This window comes from Anopheles merus, chromosome 2R, assembly GCF_017562075.2.
Source record: "Anopheles merus strain MAF chromosome 2R, AmerM5.1, whole genome shotgun sequence".
Taxonomy (NCBI): Eukaryota; Metazoa; Arthropoda; class Insecta; order Diptera; family Culicidae; genus Anopheles; species Anopheles merus.
This window is the reverse complement of record NC_054082.1, coordinates 38,741,049-38,759,297: the sequence shown is the minus strand read 5'-3', so window position 1 is coordinate 38,759,297 and position 18,249 is coordinate 38,741,049. Positions and strand designations below refer to the sequence as shown.

At 44.1% G+C, this 18,249-nt stretch overlaps 7 protein-coding genes across 7 annotated transcripts; 4 read left to right on the top strand and 3 right to left on the bottom strand.

The window, feature by feature from the left end:
* Window positions 1-54: 54 nt before the first annotated feature.
* On the bottom strand, window positions 55-1,235 carry LOC121590442. Its single transcript, XM_041910145.1, has 3 exons — window positions 932-1,235; window positions 581-774; window positions 55-497 (listed from the first exon to the last, which is right to left on the bottom strand). Exons 2-3 carry the CDS (start codon window positions 749-751, stop codon window positions 270-272), a joined length of 399 nt encoding a protein of 132 aa, XP_041766079.1. The 5' UTR covers window positions 752-774; window positions 932-1,235; the 3' UTR covers window positions 55-269.
* An 88-nt stretch (window positions 1,236-1,323) lies between these two features.
* LOC121590444 (single-pass membrane and coiled-coil domain-containing protein 4 homolog) lies at window positions 1,324-2,226 on the bottom strand. The gene is made up of 2 exons (XM_041910147.1): window positions 2,012-2,226; window positions 1,324-1,785 (listed from the first exon to the last, which is right to left on the bottom strand). The coding sequence occupies exon 2, from the start codon at window positions 1,740-1,742 to the stop codon at window positions 1,560-1,562; it is 183 nt and encodes a 60-aa protein (XP_041766081.1). The 5' UTR covers window positions 1,743-1,785; window positions 2,012-2,226; the 3' UTR covers window positions 1,324-1,559.
* Window positions 2,227-2,471: 245 nt separating this feature from the next.
* Window positions 2,472-3,182, bottom strand: LOC121590443 (mitochondrial import inner membrane translocase subunit TIM14). The gene is made up of 3 exons (XM_041910146.1): window positions 3,077-3,182; window positions 2,763-3,002; window positions 2,472-2,674 (listed from the first exon to the last, which is right to left on the bottom strand). Exons 1-3 carry the CDS (start codon window positions 3,077-3,079, stop codon window positions 2,561-2,563), a joined length of 357 nt encoding a protein of 118 aa, XP_041766080.1. The 5' UTR covers window positions 3,080-3,182; the 3' UTR covers window positions 2,472-2,560.
* Window positions 3,183-3,264: 82 nt separating this feature from the next.
* Window positions 3,265-4,685, top strand: LOC121590441 (40S ribosomal protein S3a). Its single transcript, XM_041910144.1, has 3 exons — window positions 3,265-3,650; window positions 3,881-4,190; window positions 4,323-4,685. The coding sequence occupies exons 1-3, from the start codon at window positions 3,310-3,312 to the stop codon at window positions 4,479-4,481; spliced, it is 810 nt and encodes a 269-aa protein (XP_041766078.1). The 5' UTR covers window positions 3,265-3,309; the 3' UTR covers window positions 4,482-4,685.
* A 3,667-nt stretch (window positions 4,686-8,352) lies between these two features.
* On the top strand, window positions 8,353-10,842 carry LOC121590761. The gene is made up of 4 exons (XM_041910710.1): window positions 8,353-8,383; window positions 8,428-8,678; window positions 8,754-8,886; window positions 8,969-10,842. The coding sequence occupies exons 1-4, from the start codon at window positions 8,353-8,355 to the stop codon at window positions 10,138-10,140; spliced, it is 1,587 nt and encodes a 528-aa protein (XP_041766644.1). The 3' UTR covers window positions 10,141-10,842.
* Window positions 10,843-13,162: 2,320 nt separating this feature from the next.
* On the top strand, window positions 13,163-15,856 carry LOC121590760. The gene is made up of 4 exons (XM_041910709.1): window positions 13,163-13,906; window positions 13,980-14,100; window positions 14,180-15,108; window positions 15,173-15,856. Exons 1-4 carry the CDS (start codon window positions 13,163-13,165, stop codon window positions 15,371-15,373), a joined length of 1,995 nt encoding a protein of 664 aa, XP_041766643.1. The 3' UTR covers window positions 15,374-15,856.
* Window positions 15,857-15,948: 92 nt separating this feature from the next.
* LOC121588876 (general odorant-binding protein 72-like) lies at window positions 15,949-17,994 on the top strand. The gene is made up of 4 exons (XM_041907312.1): window positions 15,949-17,315; window positions 17,408-17,460; window positions 17,540-17,575; window positions 17,682-17,994. Exons 1-4 carry the CDS (start codon window positions 17,132-17,134, stop codon window positions 17,874-17,876), a joined length of 468 nt encoding a protein of 155 aa, XP_041763246.1. The 5' UTR covers window positions 15,949-17,131; the 3' UTR covers window positions 17,877-17,994.
* Window positions 17,995-18,249: the final 255 nt, after the last annotated feature.

The following is an 18,249-nucleotide window of genomic DNA, read 5'->3' as shown; positions in this document are numbered from 1 at the left end:
CCATATCACAATCCAGATACAGTGTTATAAGAGCGGTTCCTAAGCCTGGCCTGCCTGGCAGTACTGTGTAGTTAAGTAAGTTCCTAATCGCAATACTTTTTTCCAATCGAATCCGATCCAATCGATGGTTCCATTGTATTTTCTTTGGTGTGTAACTGGCCAACGACTGCTCTATCGATTTAAGTGTATCACAAACCGTTAGGGTTATTCTATTCTAACCTACCAAGAAGCTAACCGTGCGGAAAAGTGGGACACTTTGCTTAATTGTATTAGGCGAACAACTCGTGGCTGCCCCCGTACCGTTGCCCGGCAAACGGATTCCCGCCGGATGCTTCCTCGAACGGCGGCTCCTCCAGGCGCAGCTTCCCGCCCTTCAGCAGATGATCGGTTTCGCGTTCCTCCCGCTCGTCGTCCAGATCGGACGATTCGAAACTAAAGCTGGGAACGTAGCTGTACTTCGAGCGAATCTTATGGCGTCTCCTAGCCATCAAGTACACCTAAGGACGCAGACCATTACTCATTAACTGTTTATTAACTATTTATTAAACTACCACACTGGTCCAATCAACACAATACTTACCACAACGGACAGCAGCATCACCGTGACCAGTACCGCCAAAGGGATGAACAGGAAGTACAAATTGTCCGACCGGTCCGGATATCGTTTCGCGATGTTGATACCACCCTCTGTGACCGGTGCAGCTGATTCCAGTGTGACGCTGGGAACGGATTGATTACGCACAGTTTCCATCCTCTGGCTTTCGCTTTGTTTGCCTACGGGATTGACCGAAACACAGTAAGCCCACGGCCGACCAACTCCTCTCACCTGCGCTTCCGCGTGTGTTTGCGTTGTTTCTCTCGTGGCTGGGAACCGCTTGTCCCGGTTTCTAAACAAAGTGTGCTGTGTTTGTTTTTGTGTGACTATAGATACCTTTAATTCAATTAAGCACACCCTTGCCGTGCTCGCGTGGCGTTACTGCTGTTGCTTGTGTTGGAGAAGTGCACTCCTCTTTATGCGCGCCGTTCTGTTGGGCTTTTGGTCCTCTTCTTCCACTGTTTGCTTAATTGCATCTTATCGCATTGTGAGGAAAAGTGACATTTCTCTCTATCTCTCACATCGCTGCAGTCCTGCGATAAGCGGGAAGTGACACCTTCCCGGTGCGTGTGTATGTAAATTCTCGGGATAAAATGTCTTTCCCTTTCTTGGAGGAGGTGTCTCTGTTTATTTAAGTGAGAGTAGTAAATGGGATGAAACAAATTGTGCTAATCTAATAGACTTGGAAGTTTCGGATCGAGCGCGCTAATTTCGTGACAAAATCTGTGTAAGAGTGTAAATATAATCTGTAGATATATTCTCGATACACTGTACAAATAACCGATTTGTGCATGTGATTAAAAGGTTGCTATATCAGTCGCAAAACATACAGTATCATTTTAACTGGAAACCATCTCACGCACACTGCATCACTTGCACGAAAGTCCTGGCAGTGCAAAAAGGTACAAACAAATAATCAAACAAACAAACAAAACATACAAAGAGCCCATCAAGGTTAGCGAGACTAGAGTTCGTCATATCGTGGGCGAGTTTTCAGAAACACGTACACCACTATGCACAGAAAAATCACTCCAATCGTGGGTAATACTATCGTTTTCATCTGTTGCTGGATTTTCAAATTTTCCTCCTTCCGCTCCTGGCGCTGTTTGCGCGTTTCTTTCGTCTGTCCACCGCGTAACTTGCGCATTTTCCGTTTCTAGTCGGTGCTGTGCCGAATCGTCCGAACGAGTCTGAAATAAAACGCCATCGAAGAAAATTGAAGTCCATTATCAACACCGCTATAGATAATCAACGACCCTATCGGGGTATTGTTCCACTGTGATGGAAGGGCTAAGCTTCTAGAAAAGACAGCCAAGATATGCCACGCTGGAATGTTTCGAATACCGGCGTACGGGTCGATGTTTTTGGCATGTACCCTGGCCAGCGATTTAATAAACAGAACGCACAAACACTCACCTTAATGGAGGGAAGTATTTAATCCTAATACACACGCTGGAAAGCAACAATTGTATCACAACTGATAGTTTAGCTCAGCAGTCCTTTGAAATTGGCTCGCTGATGATGCCTCAGTCCGGTCCCGTTGGCTAGCGGTACTTGTGATGTGTTGTACAGTCCATCGCTCAGGTGCGTAAACAAACTAAAGGAAGCTGTCACCGTGCAGTATTAGTACAGCTAAAATTGTTCTAAATTCAAAAACATCGTGATAGCGTATGCTTCTGATGAAATTATTATTATTTTTTGGTAATTTCTTTTTTTTTAATACAAACATTGCCAAAAATCCTTGGAATGAACTTCAATTTATCTGTACGAATTAATCACCGCTTCAATGTGATAGTCATCATAAGGATAGAGCTAATTCGAGAGGATTGTCTATTGTGATTCCATCTCCTGAAAAATATGATAAACCCCTCAGAAGTTTTTCACCTATTAACCAACTATTCTTGTTATTTTATCGAATAATTTGATACTTTGTACAATTCTCGTTATTTGCGCATAGCTAATGCTTTACTTAGTATTGTCCATAAAGTCCTTTGCCTCGTTGATCTTGGCGGCCAAGTACGGAGAACCTCCACGATCGGGATGATTCAACAGCATAATCTTTTTGTGTGCATCCTTGACCTAAAATTAAACGGCAAAAACTACATAAATACTTTCTGCACATTCCGTAAACGAGTTTGCTATCTCTCTCTCTCTCTACACGGCACACCTTTGCCTTGGATGCAGATGGGCTTACGCCCAGGATGAGGGAAGCTTCGCGTTTGTTCATTTTAGCATCAAATCCTCCACGGTAGTACTTCGAGTTGGCCATCATTTCAGCATCAAACTTGGGCATATTTTTCAGGGCTTCCTGCATTTTGGTCGCAGCATTGGGCATTTGACGCATTAGCGCTCTTCCTCCATACCCAACCACGGCTAGGCCTAGCCCAGCCAGAATGATCGAGGATGACTGTTGGGAAATAACACACAACGTTAATATAATACAGTTAAGCACATATAATTAAATCAGTTTCTTTGTATTACCATGATTTAGTCGATTTCACAATCAGCCAAAGATTACGTGCTTTCTGGAAAAGATTGTAAACAATAATATCGTGCGACAAGACGGAAATGACAGCACTCGCTGTCATGTCGCAAACCAGCCAAACCGCGCTGTCAAAATTGACAGTACTAAAACGGATCGTTCAGTGGCCGACGGTTGTCACGAACTGTCACAGCGCAACCACTTCCGTTCTTTTTGATCGTGAAGTGTAACCATGGCGGTCGGCAAAAATAAGGGTGTCTCGAAAGGAGGCAAGAAAGGTTCGAAAAAGAAGGTCGTGGATCCGTTCACGCGCAAGGATTGGTACGATGTGAAGGCCCCGAACATGTTCAAGAACCGCCAGGTCGGCAAAACCTTGGTTAACCGTACCCAGGGCACGAAAATCGCCTCGGACGGTCTGAAGGGCCGCGTGTTTGAGGTGTCGTTGGCCGACCTGCAGAACGAGCCCGATGCGGAGAGATCTTTCCGCAAGTTCAAGCTGGTGGCGGAGAGCGTGAACGGCCGTGATGTCCTTACCAACTTCCACGGTATGGAGCTGACGACCGACAAGCTGCGGTAAGTACTTTTCCCATCGAGTGAATCGCACTTTCCCGGAATCCGGCAGTATGGGAGTGCGGGTGTGTGTGTGTATATGTGTGTGCCGCGTCATATGTCATAGACAACAAATGCGGCTTGCGCCTAACCTCAGTGGCACTGGTGTCTCCCGGTGCAGGGGAAGCAGGAGGCGAAACACGTGAAAAATTGTAATGAACTGTAATCGATTGGTTTCCTTTCTTCCCGCATAGATCCATGGTCAAGAAATGGCAAACCCTGATCGAGTGCTCGGTCGACGTCAAGACCACCGATGGCTTCATGCTGCGCGTGTTCTGCATCGGCTTCACCATCAAGGATTCGATGTCGCAGCGCAAGACCTGCTACGCCCAGCACTCGCAGATCAAGAACATTCGCGCGAAGATGACGGCCATCATCAAGCGTGAAATCACCAGCACGGATCTGAAGGGTGTGGTGGAGAAGCTGCTGCCCGACTCGATCGCCAAGGATATCGAGAAGGCGTGCCAGGTCGTGTACCCGTTGCACGATGTCTACATCCGCAAGGTAAGCATCCTCCTTTCGAACAACCCCCACAGCAGCATAGCATGCTGAGAGTTTGTGTGTGATAAACGTTCGTGATACAAATTTCGTCCTTCCCCCTCGGGCGTTTGTGCGGGTGTGTGTGTCGTTTTACAGGTGAAGGTGTTGAAGAAGCCGCGATTCGATCTGTCCAGTCTGATGGAATTGCACGGTGATGGCGGCGGCAAGGCTGCTGAAGTGTCGACCGGTGCCGCTTCCGGTGTCGTCGTCGACCGTCCGGAAGGCTACGAACCACCAGTACAGGCGTCCGTTTAAATATCTGCGCCGATGCTTGTCCGGTGTTGAGGGGGTGGTCGTGAAAAATGTCAGCCCACCAACCATGTGCTAGATGGTACGGTGTGGTTTGACTACAATCTAATTTTCCAACAAGTATAGGAGTGTGTTTGAAGCAGCGAGGAACGCGAAGAGAGAAAGAGAAAAGAAATACAACCTTCGACAGCGTGTTGTGTACACAGGAAATTTGTGTCTTTATTTCGATTTAACATTTTCATTTCTAGCCAGAAAGAAACCAATGGAACTGTTCAGCTTTGGTCAATTTATCTAAAAAGCAAACCCCGCTGTGAGTACCGCTCGTATGTGTTGAATGATGTATTAAAATGAAATCAATTTTCGTTACAGCAATTCCATGATCGACTTCATCCCAGAAGAAACAGCCGGCTAGCTGCAATTGAAAAGGTGAGTTGAATTAAATTTGTGTGAAACTCTGTCCTTTCCCTCTTCGTTTCCTTTAAATGATGAAGCAAATCTGTAAATGTTATTTCTCGTCGCTGAATTCACGTAATAATGAACCGAGGAAAAGAATTTGTCTGATTTTTCTTTAATCGACTGGAACATTCTTCGCTTTTCCTACCTTATTAAGCTCACAAATTAATAAGACGTTTTTGATTTCCTTACAGAACCTTCGATATTACATTGCATCGAGCGATCATCCGGAAGCTTATACGTTCCATCGAGTTCCATCGTCATGGAAACAGGTAAATAAATAAAATAAAAATCTTTTGTGAACTTTAGCACAGCGGCCACTTCAAACATAATTGAATTAAATGATGAAGCAAATCTTTAAATGTTATTTCTCGTCGCTGAATTAATTATGAACGACGATAAGAATGAGTCTGATTTCTAGAATCGATCCCAATCTACAAATCAGTTTGCTTTCAAGGTCATTTAGTAATAAAACGGTTTCGATTTTCTTCCAGATCCTTCTACTAAACTGCCAAAAAATGGAGGATCGTTGATAGGATTGCTAATACATACCAATACCACGCTCGTTCCAGTACCATCGTCATATAAAGAGGTAAATAAATATTATGCTTATCATACTCGTTAGCGTTAAAGCATAACTTTCTATTTATGATGATTTCACCCAGCTCTCTCTCATACACACATGCAGAAAACTGGTTCCATAATAACCTACGCTATTGATAATTATTCTACTGATTTCAACGCCAATAAGATGTTATTGGATTTGATAAATCGAACAGCAAAGAGTATAAATGTGTCATTTTTGTTTCATTTTGCAGATTTTACTCTTGCTGTGTTACACTGCTGGCAGGATAAACACTAGAACAAGCAAAGGTACGTAGTGATTGCAGCGATTATCTTAAAATACATTTAGTTCTATTTTAAATGATGATTTCACCCAGCTCTCTCTCATACACACATGCAGAAAACTGGTTCCATAATAACCTACGCTATTGATAATTATTTCACTGAGTTTTTGTTGAATCGTAAAGCAACGTTTTGTTAATTTGAAAAAGCTGATTTTGAATTATATTTATGTTCATTTGTTTTGCAGATTTCCTATTTCAATGATGTGCAAACAATGATGGAAGCATGCTGATAAAAATTGCGCAATAACGAATGGATTACGATGATAGCATTCTTGAGAGGTAAGAAAACTAGTATTTCTACAAATAATACTCAAAATGTTAATGTGTGGTGCCCTCTTTAATGATGATATCACTCAGCTCTCTCGATACAAATCTGAAGAAAGCTAGTTCCATAATTTCCTACGCAAAAAATACAAAAATTATCAACTGATTTGATGCAAATTGAATACAGGAAAGACTGGTGGCATTTGCGTGAATATGCTACTTATTCATGATTGTTTTCTTTTTCGTTTCAGGTGAAGAACTCAAAATACCAATTGGGAATTGATCATGATTGATGACATCAAGGTAAGAAAATGTTTCACTTTTAAGCATTAACAAATAATATTACGAGCTTGTTCACTTGTATGATGATTTCACCCAGCTCTCTCTCATACATACATGCAGAAAACTGGTTCCATATTTCCTACGCAATAATATTGTACTGAAACGAAGAAACAAGTTCAAAGTTAAATCATTCGATTGAAGCATTTTTTTACTAAGCGATCCTCATTCGTAAAAATGTTTTTTGTTTTCCTTTTCTCAGATCAAATTCATCCTCTAACAAAATGGCAAGATGAAATCGCTCTACATTTATCGATGTTCATAATTTTCAAAGGTAAGTTTATGACTGGAAGATATGATTAACTTTATCAAAAGAAAATGTTTAATTTAAATGATGAAACTGATGACGAGACTGATAGTACAGTTTCGTCACAACGTCAGCCATATTGCAGCGTTCTGCAGCAATTTGACGTTAAGAATCTTTGCTATAAGATGTTAAAATGGCCCTGATACAAGAAAACGCAACCGCTCTTTACGATTGTCCGTTTTCCAATTTTTTAATTATGTTTTCTATTTACTTCTATTTTCCATAGAACTCATTTTACATCATACTCGCCCTGCGAGCTGGTACGGTGTGTCATCCTTCGAATGGGCTAAAATGTACTTGGGATACCATTTTTCATTTAGGTAAGCATGCACGAATAGCAGTCAAAATGAACCACCCCCTATTTAGCACCTCTTGGATCCGAATGTTTTAATGATGAAACTGATGACGAGACCGATAGTTAAATTTCAATACAACGTTAGCCATACTGTTGCGTTTTGCAATAGTTTAATGTTACAGAAATTCTACTAAAAGATGTCAACAAGGCCCTGAAACATTACGCTGGATCGATTTGCTGTATCGTGCAGCAGACGCAAAGTTATCATACAACATCAATAACTAATAATGTTTCCTTGAACCTTTCTTTACAGACAACATTTAATGTACACACCCATCATATTCAAACGATGTTCTCGCTGCTGGTTGGTTATCTCGGTCAGGTAAGTCTCGGGTTTGTATGGGGTGATAGCAGCAGCAGCAGTAGCAGCAAAAGTAAACAAAACTCTATTCAAAATAAACAAACGAATGCAATGACAATAAACGGATATGGTTGTATGGTTGCATGTTTAAAAAGCATATCACAGAAAAGTTGAGCCTAACAATGAATGGCTAAAGCGCAATAATCAATATTGAGAAATCGCATTACTAATGTGCTTTTGCGCTCAGAAGCTAATCGTCGAGCTGGCAAAGAGACTAAAGAAGGAGGTGAATGTGTGTAAGAAGAGTTAAACCTACATTTAAATGTCTAAATAGCATCAACTTTTCATGATTTATTTGTAAATGGAAGAGATTTGCTTGTGCTATATATAAAGACGATTTCATTCCCCCGTGATCACAAAGTGCCAAGTGTGATGTTGTGCAAGTGTTTTCAATGGAAAATCAAAATCCCACTCACTCATTACTACACCAAAGCATCATCGCTTCGGATGATATTGTGGGGCTTAATTCGCTGGTCAATTATCTTGTGATGACCTATTTTGCTCATTTTTTCGGAATTTGTTTAATAAGAGCTCGGAAGGATAGTTTTCATCATACCGCTCCGCTCCCAACGATCGTGCTAGTGATTCAGGATAACGATGACTTCGAAAAGGCTCTTGGTGTTGCGGTTGATATGGGATGTCAGGTAGGAATGGAAATTGTAAAAAGAACCTGCTACATCGGAGAGTGTAGGACTAACTTATCTGTGTGTTGTATCGCTGTCAGTCATTTTTTGTAACAGAACGCGCGGCGGGCGCTTTTTTCGATGCCTTTCTTCCGGTGCACGAAGCAGCACTGCAGCGCACAATGGAAAAAAGAGTTCTGGTGCTGCTTGAAAGCAATGACTCTCCGTTTCTTTCTACCATAAGCCAGCTGCTCGTCGTAGAGGGTAATGTTAAACCCACACGTTAGCGTTTTTAGTCGTAAATCGTTAACTAAAATCAATACTTTCCTCCAGAAATTCCAGAAATTTTAATTGTATTGCCCAAACTTACCGCCCAAACATCCGGTGCTGTCCAGCTGTACACACTGGACATTTCCGATGGCAATCCTGTAACTATTAGTCCACGCGTGATCGATGTGATCGACACTCGAAATGACTCGTTCCCTAACACCAAGAACGTCAATCACTTCCCGGACAAGTTTGCGAACATGAACAAACGGCGCCTAAGGCTTGGAACCGTACCGTACCTACCGAACGCCTTCATAGAGGATAAAGTAAGTACGATGGAGGTGTCCGTGATGAGCTCCCTGAACTGACCTTTTCTTGATGTACTTTCCACCCTTATGCAGCCCCTTGGAGAGGGAAATGCACGATACATCTTGCCGCCGAAACCGAACGTATCGGCAATGATCAGCGGCACGGAGCTGTGGTTGGTTGTGCTGTTCTGTGAAATAGCCAACTGTACGACGGAAATCATGATCGGTAAGCGTAAGAGAAAAAACCGTGTGCTGCATCACTTTCTGTATATTTGACCATTCTGTGCCTGTCATCCTCCCCTGCACAGCTTCGGAGTGGGGCAACGTGCTAGACAACGGTACCAAGTTTGGGCTCCTTGGTGCGCCGGCCAAACGGGAGGTGGACATAACTCTCGCCGGACTGTATACGTGGTACTCCAGCTTCCAGCATCTTGCCTTCAGTGCGGTCCATTCGCGCTCCGGCTGCACCTGTATCGTGGCAAAGCCACGCATCATTGCGAACTGGCGCACCCCGTTCCTGTCCTTTACCGGTTCACTGTGGGGTGCGGTCCTGGCCGCCTTCGTTGCCGGTGCGTTCGCCGTGCTGGTTATGTCCCGCAGCCGGCAGCGCATCCTGCAGCTGGGCGAAGCCACGCGATACACCTTCAGCGATTCGGTGCTGATCATGATCGGGTTCTTCATGGAGCAGGGCGTACCGATGCCGAACGAGCTGATAGCGTCCTGCCTGCTCTTTGCCACGCTCATGTTTGCCGGGTTCATGATCGGCAGCAGCTACAATGGTGGTCTGGCCAGCACCATGATCGTGCCGCAGTACGAGAAAAGCATCAACACGGTGCACGATCTGGCGGAGACGCGCACGACCTGGGTCGGTGTGACCGTCAACTGGCTGTTCTCCATCCAGCTGGCCTACCAGCCGGACATGCTGACGCTGCTGACAACGTTCCGCGAGTGGGAGGAGGGAGAGATTTCGCGCCGCGCGCACGAACGCACGGTGGCGATCATCGTCGAGCGGATGGAGTACGGCCACGTGGCCCACCCGCAGATGGAGCTGGACGCGATGAAGGGCCGCAAAATGATGGCAGAAGACATCTACTGGGAGTCGGTGGTCGGGATGTGCTCGAAAACGTGGCCAGCCCGGGCCCGGTTCGATCGGCTGGTGCTGGATCTGAAGGCGTTCGGCATACTGGCCCACTGGGAGCTGATCGGGGTGGCCAGGTATTTGAGCTTCAAGTCGCAACAAATCTTACGCTACTCGCGCAAAACCAGCGGCGACGAGTTTACGCCGCTGCGTATGGCCAACATTACGGGCGCGCTGCTCATCCTGCTCGCCGGGCTATCGCTGTCGCTGGTTGTGTTTGTGACGGAACTCGCGTGGTACTGGTGCGGGCCAAGAATCAAGCGATGCGTGGCCGCCTGTCTTATTAAGTGTAGCGTGCGTTTTATTAGAAAAAGGGCCAGACCAACGGGTAGAGAAGTGTGAAAGGATGGTACACTCAAATTGTAAGCTACAGCGCTTGAAAACAGACAAAGCAAGACAAATTAAATTATTTCAAGCTTTATTCTCGCACTCATTGTAGTCGTGGTAGAAGCACATCAGTATTAAAATAATTGATTCTTTGGATGAAATAATGCCACTCATCATTACATCCCCGTAGTATTCCCAACGTATGATATACACAGTGAGAACAGGAAAATGATTGGAGTAATTTAGGCCATAATTCGAGCACACAGAAAAGCTCTTTTTGCCGTCCGTCTTGCGTAACGCGCCCAAGGATAGCGCTTCATCCGTATTGCGATTTGATACTTGCGTAAGTCGCGGACAGCCCATAGGAAACAGTTAAAGAGCAAGGAAGCGCAAACACAATTTAATTCTAATTTGCGTGCCCATAAGCCAACGGTTCAGGGCAGAGATGTCAAACTGATGGCCCGCGGGCCAAAAGTAGCCTTTTGGTTTGGCCCGCGACCGCTTGAGCCAAGATTAATTTGTAGAAGCATTTCTGCTTCTATAGTACATGCCAGTCAATTCCGGACTCCTGAACTATGAAGAGATTCGCAACTTCGCAGGTTTCTCTACTAATTGTCAGACCATGCATCGTCATTAAACCTTGTTGTTTTTTTTCCTACCAATAACTTTATATACTTTGTTTCCAAATAACTCGTATAACTTAACAACATAACATGCCCGTCATGATGGGTTCAAGCCCCAAATGGACCGTGCTCGGACATACGTAGGACTGACTATCCTGCTATGGGGGGTAATCTATAAGTAACTGAAAGCCAACCCCACAAGTGGGTACTGGGAACAGGCAGGCCTTGACCGATAACGGTTGTTGAGCCAAAAAGAAGAAGATTTCCAATAACCGGTAAAGTCATAGCAGGAAAATCAAACATGGTTATTTGAATGAAATTAAGCTTTCAATTCCGCAAAATTTTAGTGAAATGGATAAAAATCAATAAACATTATGTTATACCCTTTCCGATGATTATATTTGTTTAGCAACAAAAATATTTGATAAACAATTCTTAAAACAAACAGCTCACGGTTGTTCATTAAAAAATCGTGAATGTCTTACTCATATTTATGGAGTTTAGAAACTTTTTTTTTATTGTTAAGCCGTGGCACTTGGAGGCCAATTAAACTATTTCTATAAGAAAAAAAACTTGTAAAAATTAACAGAATCACTCAACTAACAGGGAATAAAAGCGCAAATTTTCACACTTTTTTGGCTTTTTTGGCACGTGTTACTTTTGAAATAGGGTGTTACAAACGATGTCAAGATTTGCATCAGGCATCCTACCAAGACCAATGTGATTCGATTAACTACACGTGGGCTTATGGCTCCGATTTTGGTCGCGATAATGAAGGAACATTTCTCTGGAGATTGACAAGAAAGGAATAACGGATATTAAGGACTTGTATGACACCTTGTACTACTCTGTAAAATGAAGATCTGAACTGGACTGAACGACCTGTATGTAAATTAATTTAGACAGCATCAAAAGTAAGAATTCGCTATTTCAATTCTAGCCCAAAAATATTGATAATCAAATCGACACCGATATCAACTTCACTTAACAAAATTGACAGCTCTGCATTGGAATTTAACGCGTTAGTCATGGGCAGATTTTGCACATTATTTTTGCGTACTGAATCTTGTTAGCTGGCATAAAGTTATGCAAATGTTGGAAATTCGTATTCATATTCAAATTTATTTGTCTACCTTTTGGTTACACAAATACTGAAATAATACTTATTACGTATGTTCCTAACCTAGCAAAAATTAACACAAATTAACAAAAATTAAGGCAGCTCGGGATTATGGTGGGTTCTGATGCGGGATCGGAAAGAGGATAAGGGTAGGTGGAAATCAAACATAGAATATGCACAGTTAAATCGACGAATTGCACGAAGGAGGGGGTCATTACGGCGTTCGGCGGGATGGGATCAGTAAGGGAGCACGGTTACGAAGGACACGGTTAGGGACGTAGAAAAGGATAGAAGAAAGGAGGGATGGAGAATCAATATTACCAAGGAGTAATGCGGCAATAAAGGCGGATTGAACATGGGAACGGCGGATTTCCAATAGTTCCAGGCCAAGCTGCCGACACCTGTTCTCGCAAAGAGAGGCATGGGGGAGGACAATCCACCCAGGATTTTGCATATAGCAAACCTGGAGAACGATCGTAGCATCCGCTCGATACTGAGCTACCAACTACTGCTACTACAACTGACTACTGAGCAGTACTCCAAAATCGATCTGACCAGAGAGCAGAGTCTTTAGGCATATAGGGTCGGAGAAATCGCTAGCAATTTTCTTTAGGAGACCCAATGTTTGGATGGAAATATCAGAGGCCTATGATCAATTGAAAATAATTCGCTACAACTATTTTTTTTACATCAAAGTTTTAACTTTTGCAACGTATCTTTCATCTCAAAATGAATTGAAAAGAACTGCCCACATTTGGATTTTTGTATCATGTAATATCATCTAACATCATCGCCGGTCTCGTGGTACAGTCGTCAACTCGTACGACTTTAACAACATGACCGTCATGGATTCAAGCCCCGAATAGACTAGACCATGGACTGACTATCTTACTTATGGTAACAATAAGTCACTGAAAGCCAAGCTCACTTCACTATGTGGGTACACAGGCAGGCCTTGACCGGCAGCGGTTGGTTGTGCCACAAGAACAAGATGAATATATCATGTAAAAACTATGCTGTGCTGTGGCCCGTGCTACTATTTTCAGTGGCATTTTGGCCCCCGGAGTCAAATGAGTTTGACATCGCTGGTCCAGAGCGATGTTGAGTGAACTGCTCTCATGCTCTCTGGCCCAAGGAATGGAAAATAATTGTAATGCGTTGTCCCTTCATGCATTATTCATTCGCAATGCTCGCGTAACATGTCCTTCGCAATAGAAAGATCCTTATAAAAGGCATCCACCGTAACGAAAGTAGCACTCACACGATTAGTTACCCCTCCTGGATGGATTACAAGATGGTTAACTTTCTACCACCAAACAACTTCAACACAAGCCTGCAGTTTTTGCTCACCCATCTGTTGCGGCTATACTACAGCCAACACTATACCGTGTGTTTCATACGATCGCTCCACGACAACATCCCCTTTACCACCGGGGAACCACCATTACCGCTGGTACATATTGTGCTTGAAGATGAAGATATTACTGCTGCTGCACCACCCAATGGAACGGCATGGGCCATCAATAAGGAAGAATTCTGCCAAAAGCTGCTCCAAGCCGTGGACACCAACTGTGGTGGATTTGTCGTTACCGAATCGACCCTATTCCCGTTTCTGGAACACTTCTACGAGGTGCACAAAAGGGCAAAGCTACGTCCGTCGCCGAAGCACCTGATCGCCATGACGACATCTGCAACGTTCGATCGCAGCAGGCTGTTGCAATACAACCAGACACTCGAAGTGTTGGTAAACTTGTTGCTAATCGTTCCTTCATCATCGGCCAAAGGAAACCGCCATCGGAAGGACGCGTTCGAACTACACACAACTCAGCTGCTCCCGAATAACCCGCTCGGTGTAAGGATCGAGTTGGTGCGAATTGGTGAAATAGTACTGAAGCAGGACGCGAACGGGGTGGTCGTGTTTGAGCCAAAGCACGATACCGAAATAGACTTCTTTCCCGATAAAGTGCGTGATATGAAAGGAAGAAGGGTGCGCGTTAGCACGTTAGAGTATGTGCCCTGTTCCGTCTACAAGAAAGTGGTACGTTGGGAGGATGGGAAGTTTACCATCATTACACAGCGCCTCCATGTGTGTTTTTTTTCGTTTTCTCCAGCCCATCGGACAAGGAAATGCAAAGTGTGCTGATGATGCGGCGCATGAGTTATGGCTGGATGGATTCGAACTGATACTGACCATGGAGTTTTGCCGCCGTCACAACTGTACCGTGGAGCTAAGTATGAGTTTGCGCCCCTGAAAATCACAATCTTTCGAACAGACTTTAGCAACTTTTGTTCCCCTGTGCCCTCGTTTTAGTTAACCAAACGGATTGGGGCGAAGTGTTGGAGAATGGAAACACCACAGCTATACTGAGCGATCTTGTGGAACAGCGGGCGGATGTCGGTTTGGGGGCCCTACTGGCATGGCACGCCTGGTTCCAGCTGACAACCATCACCCAAATGATCGGCATATCGATGATCTCGGTCCTGGTACCGAAGCCCCGCCTGCTGCCATTCTGGCAAACGCCATTCCTGTCCTTTCCTCCTTCCCTGTGGCTTGTCGTAGGTATCACCTTCACTGCCGGCACGCTGACCGTTTTCATGGTCAGTGTTACCCGACTGCGAATCTTACCACCCAATGGTGACGAACGTCAGAAGCAATCTCGCTCCCAGCACCTGCTGGACGCACTGTTCTTCATGGTCAGCCTGTACGTGGAGCAATCGGCACGGCTGCGCAAAGATCTGCTAGCCGCAGCCATTCTGCTGGCCGCACTGCTGTTCGGTGGGTTCATGATCGGTAACAGCTATGCCGGCGCACTCGCCAGCATTCTGACGCTGCCACGGTACGAAGCGTCGATCGACACGGTTGACGATTTTCTGGCACGGGACATGCGCTGGACGGGCGGTAGCGCCGTGTGGATCTACACGCTCTACCTGGCGACAACGCCGGCCATGATACGCATGCGGGAAAGCTTCGTCATCATACCGGACACTGCGGAGCGCGAAAGGCTGCCCTTTACCGATCGGCGCATGGGCTACGTCATCGAGGGTATGATGCACGGTAGCTACGGGCTGGGGACACCGCTCGCCATCAATGCGTCCCTGCTGCTGCAACCGCTCAAGCAGCCGATCTACTTGGATCACACGAACGGGTTCTGCAGCAAGGTTTGGCCACTCCGGGACGCTTACAATGCGTTCATACTGGAGGTGCACCAGTGCGGTGTGCTGCACTATCTGGAGCTTACGGTAAGCTGAATGTTCTACTGATAACTGTTGAATTTGATCTGCTTATTTATTACTATCCCTGCAGTCCCTCATACGGCATCATGGACTGACGGTACAACGCAACATTGTCACGGCACGCTTGCAGGACAACGGTCACGAACCTGTTGCGCTTTCGATCGAACACTTTTTGGGTGTATTTTTCATCTACTTCTTTGGTATTAGTTTGGCCTGTATCGTGTTCGTAGTGGAGCTGGTACTTCACCGATGGAATGCAAGATTTCAGTAATCATGAAAATGGAGAGAGGGCAATTATGTTTCCAATAGTTATGGATACATGGTTTTCCAGGGGTTCTCAAAGTTGTGGTACACTTCCTTGACTCTTTCTTATGGGAAGTGGATTTTATATGATGGACATTGGACCACCGACAAACCGACGTGACACTTGCGTTACAAAACTGTCCCACAAGAATGTACTGTCATTTGCCATGAAGGCGAACACTTTTGTCAAAAAGAGCTCTGTTCGCGGCTGCTTAGATGGAAACAACTTTTCCATGTACAAATGGAGGAGGAAGTATTAAGCAAGATTTTATGAAAAAAATTGGACAAAATACCCAGAAAAATCATTTGATGGGTTTCCAAAGCACTACAAATGATGTGAGAAGTGGAGAAAATATTCTTCGTTGGAAGTTGGGGAGAAAAACGAAAAAGGGGTTTTAGCAGTTTCTTCTCTGTGTCAGTGTAGTAAGCGAATCATTATAGAGATGGCTCTAGTGTTTAACGTATTTTCATTTGAAATGAGGAGACAACTTTTGAAGCTCATTTTGTTCGAAGTGTCACGTCGGTTTGTCGGTGATTGGACTCTATGGCATCCTTTTTGGACAAGCTATTTGGAAATTCCTATTCCTGGATTTGTCCAACAAGGGTGCTATGGAGAACAATTCCCATTAGATTAAGTTTATTTAACGTAAGAAGGAGTCAATAATGTGTCCCACAGCTATGAGAACACCTGGAAAACTCTGTTAAAGAACTTCTTTTCACAAGTACAGATTCAACCCTATATTCACCACCTTAGGTCATACTTTCAGTTGCATTGCATACTTTCAGGGGTATATTGCTAACTCCTGTATTTCCCCTATTTACCCCTGAAAGTATGCATTATTGCTAACAGTATGGCATCATTGCTTGTTTAGCTGTGGGACATGCAGCCGCAAACTACAACGTACGATAGGATAGTTAAGAAAACAGTTACAACAAATTACGATACATTTATTAAGATTAGTACACACAACAACTATCAGCATTAGTAAGGAGAACAACACCCCTCAACTGAACCATAAGTGTGGCATCACATTTAGCTTTATACTACACACTTAAACAATTCAATACACGCGAAATGAATGATCCCTTGCTTCGTAAATATCCAACTAATTATTAACTGGAATGATGAAATGATGACACTTCTTTCAACAAACCTTGACGTGCGGTGGTTCTCTTTAACACAACCAAAAACCGCAGAACGACACTGCATCGACGTCCTGGAGGAGAATTTCAATTTCTCGATCGATAATTGAACACTGAGCGGGAACACAAACAATTTAAGCTCTTAATGGAACCATTTACTTCGATTTGAAAATAGTGATGTTTCATTCATTCTCAGTAGTCGTGCTCTATTGATCAATACAGCGGCGGCAACAATCGCCATATATCGTGTCGATTTGAAAGAAAGAATGCTTACCATGAATAGTGAGAAACTATGATTTGCAAAAAAAAAACAAGCGATCTCACCCCCTCGTCGTTCCTACCCCTTTACGAATGTAATTGTACGTTCCCGGTCTAGTAGTTAATCGCCACTTATCACACATTAAATTAACCTAAGCGCATCAGAACTCTCTTCCGGCTGAGGAGTGGAGATTGAACTCTCCCGTGTATGTGCAACCCCCCACACCACGTGCAGGGAGGGGAGCCGCGCTAGTACGCCTTTTTCACATTTTATCGCAACATATCGGACGATTCTGACCAGTCGATAGGTAACGATCACAGTGAAATGACTTCAAACGCGTTCTATTCGTCGACTACCGTCACGTGGGTGGTGGCGGCGATGGGTGTCTACTGCCTCGTGTTTGGACCTGCGGTAGCTAATGCACAACAATCGCTCACACAAGCCGATATGGACGAGATTGCCAAAGGAATGAGAAAGGTGTGTACATCGAGACACAAAATTTCCGAAGGTATGTAGCAATATTCCCCGAAAACACAATGTTAAAGAATTCCAGTCAGTTGAATTTAATTGATTTGTCCATTGTCTGGGGCATCGTTCTAGAAATGGCCAACTATCCCAGCCAGGGCATTTTTCCCGACGATAACGAGTTTAAGGTGAGAGGAGTTCAAGTAGTTTTAATCGTTTATTTCTTTCAACAGTAAAATAACATTACAGTTCTCTCTTCATTTCAAGTGTTACGTCGCATGCCTAATGGATCTAACGCAAACAGTGAGTATTATTGAGCAATTGTACGACACGCCGCTTTGTGGTGTATGTTTTAGCAGCTCCCCCCCTTCTTCCTTTTATCGTTATGTTGCCCTGTTTTGTATTTTAGTCGAAAAAAGGAAAGCTAAACTACGATGCAGCAGTGAAGCAGATCGAGATCCTTCCGGAAACGTACCGGCAACCGTTCCGACTGGGGCTTGACTCCTGCCGAACTGCAGCCGACGATGCCACGGATCGCTGTGAAGTTGCGTACATACTGCTGAAATGTTTCTTCAAAGCGAGCCCCAAATTTTTCTTTCCTTAAGCTAAGAAAAAAAACACAAAGCCTAGTTTTATTAATAAAAGGATCGTAAAAAAGCAGGCATTAATATATAGTCAAAATATTTAAAGCTCGAGCTATTTTTCTGACGATGGTCACACTATGTGGCGTTTATTAAACATAAAAATGATTTGATGCAACTTCTTTGATTGTTTGATGATTTGGGGCGGTAAGCTGCAGGCCGGGACAAGTGCAATTTGACATTGAAAATCAGCAAATAATGCACCTGTCACGTCCTACATCCGGAGCCCTAAGATTTCTGTTCACTTTAAGGTTTTTGAATCGCATTTGCCTAAAAAGACTAATCTAGTTGTATTTGCACGTTAATTCATGAGTTATTTTTGATTATTAATTTTAT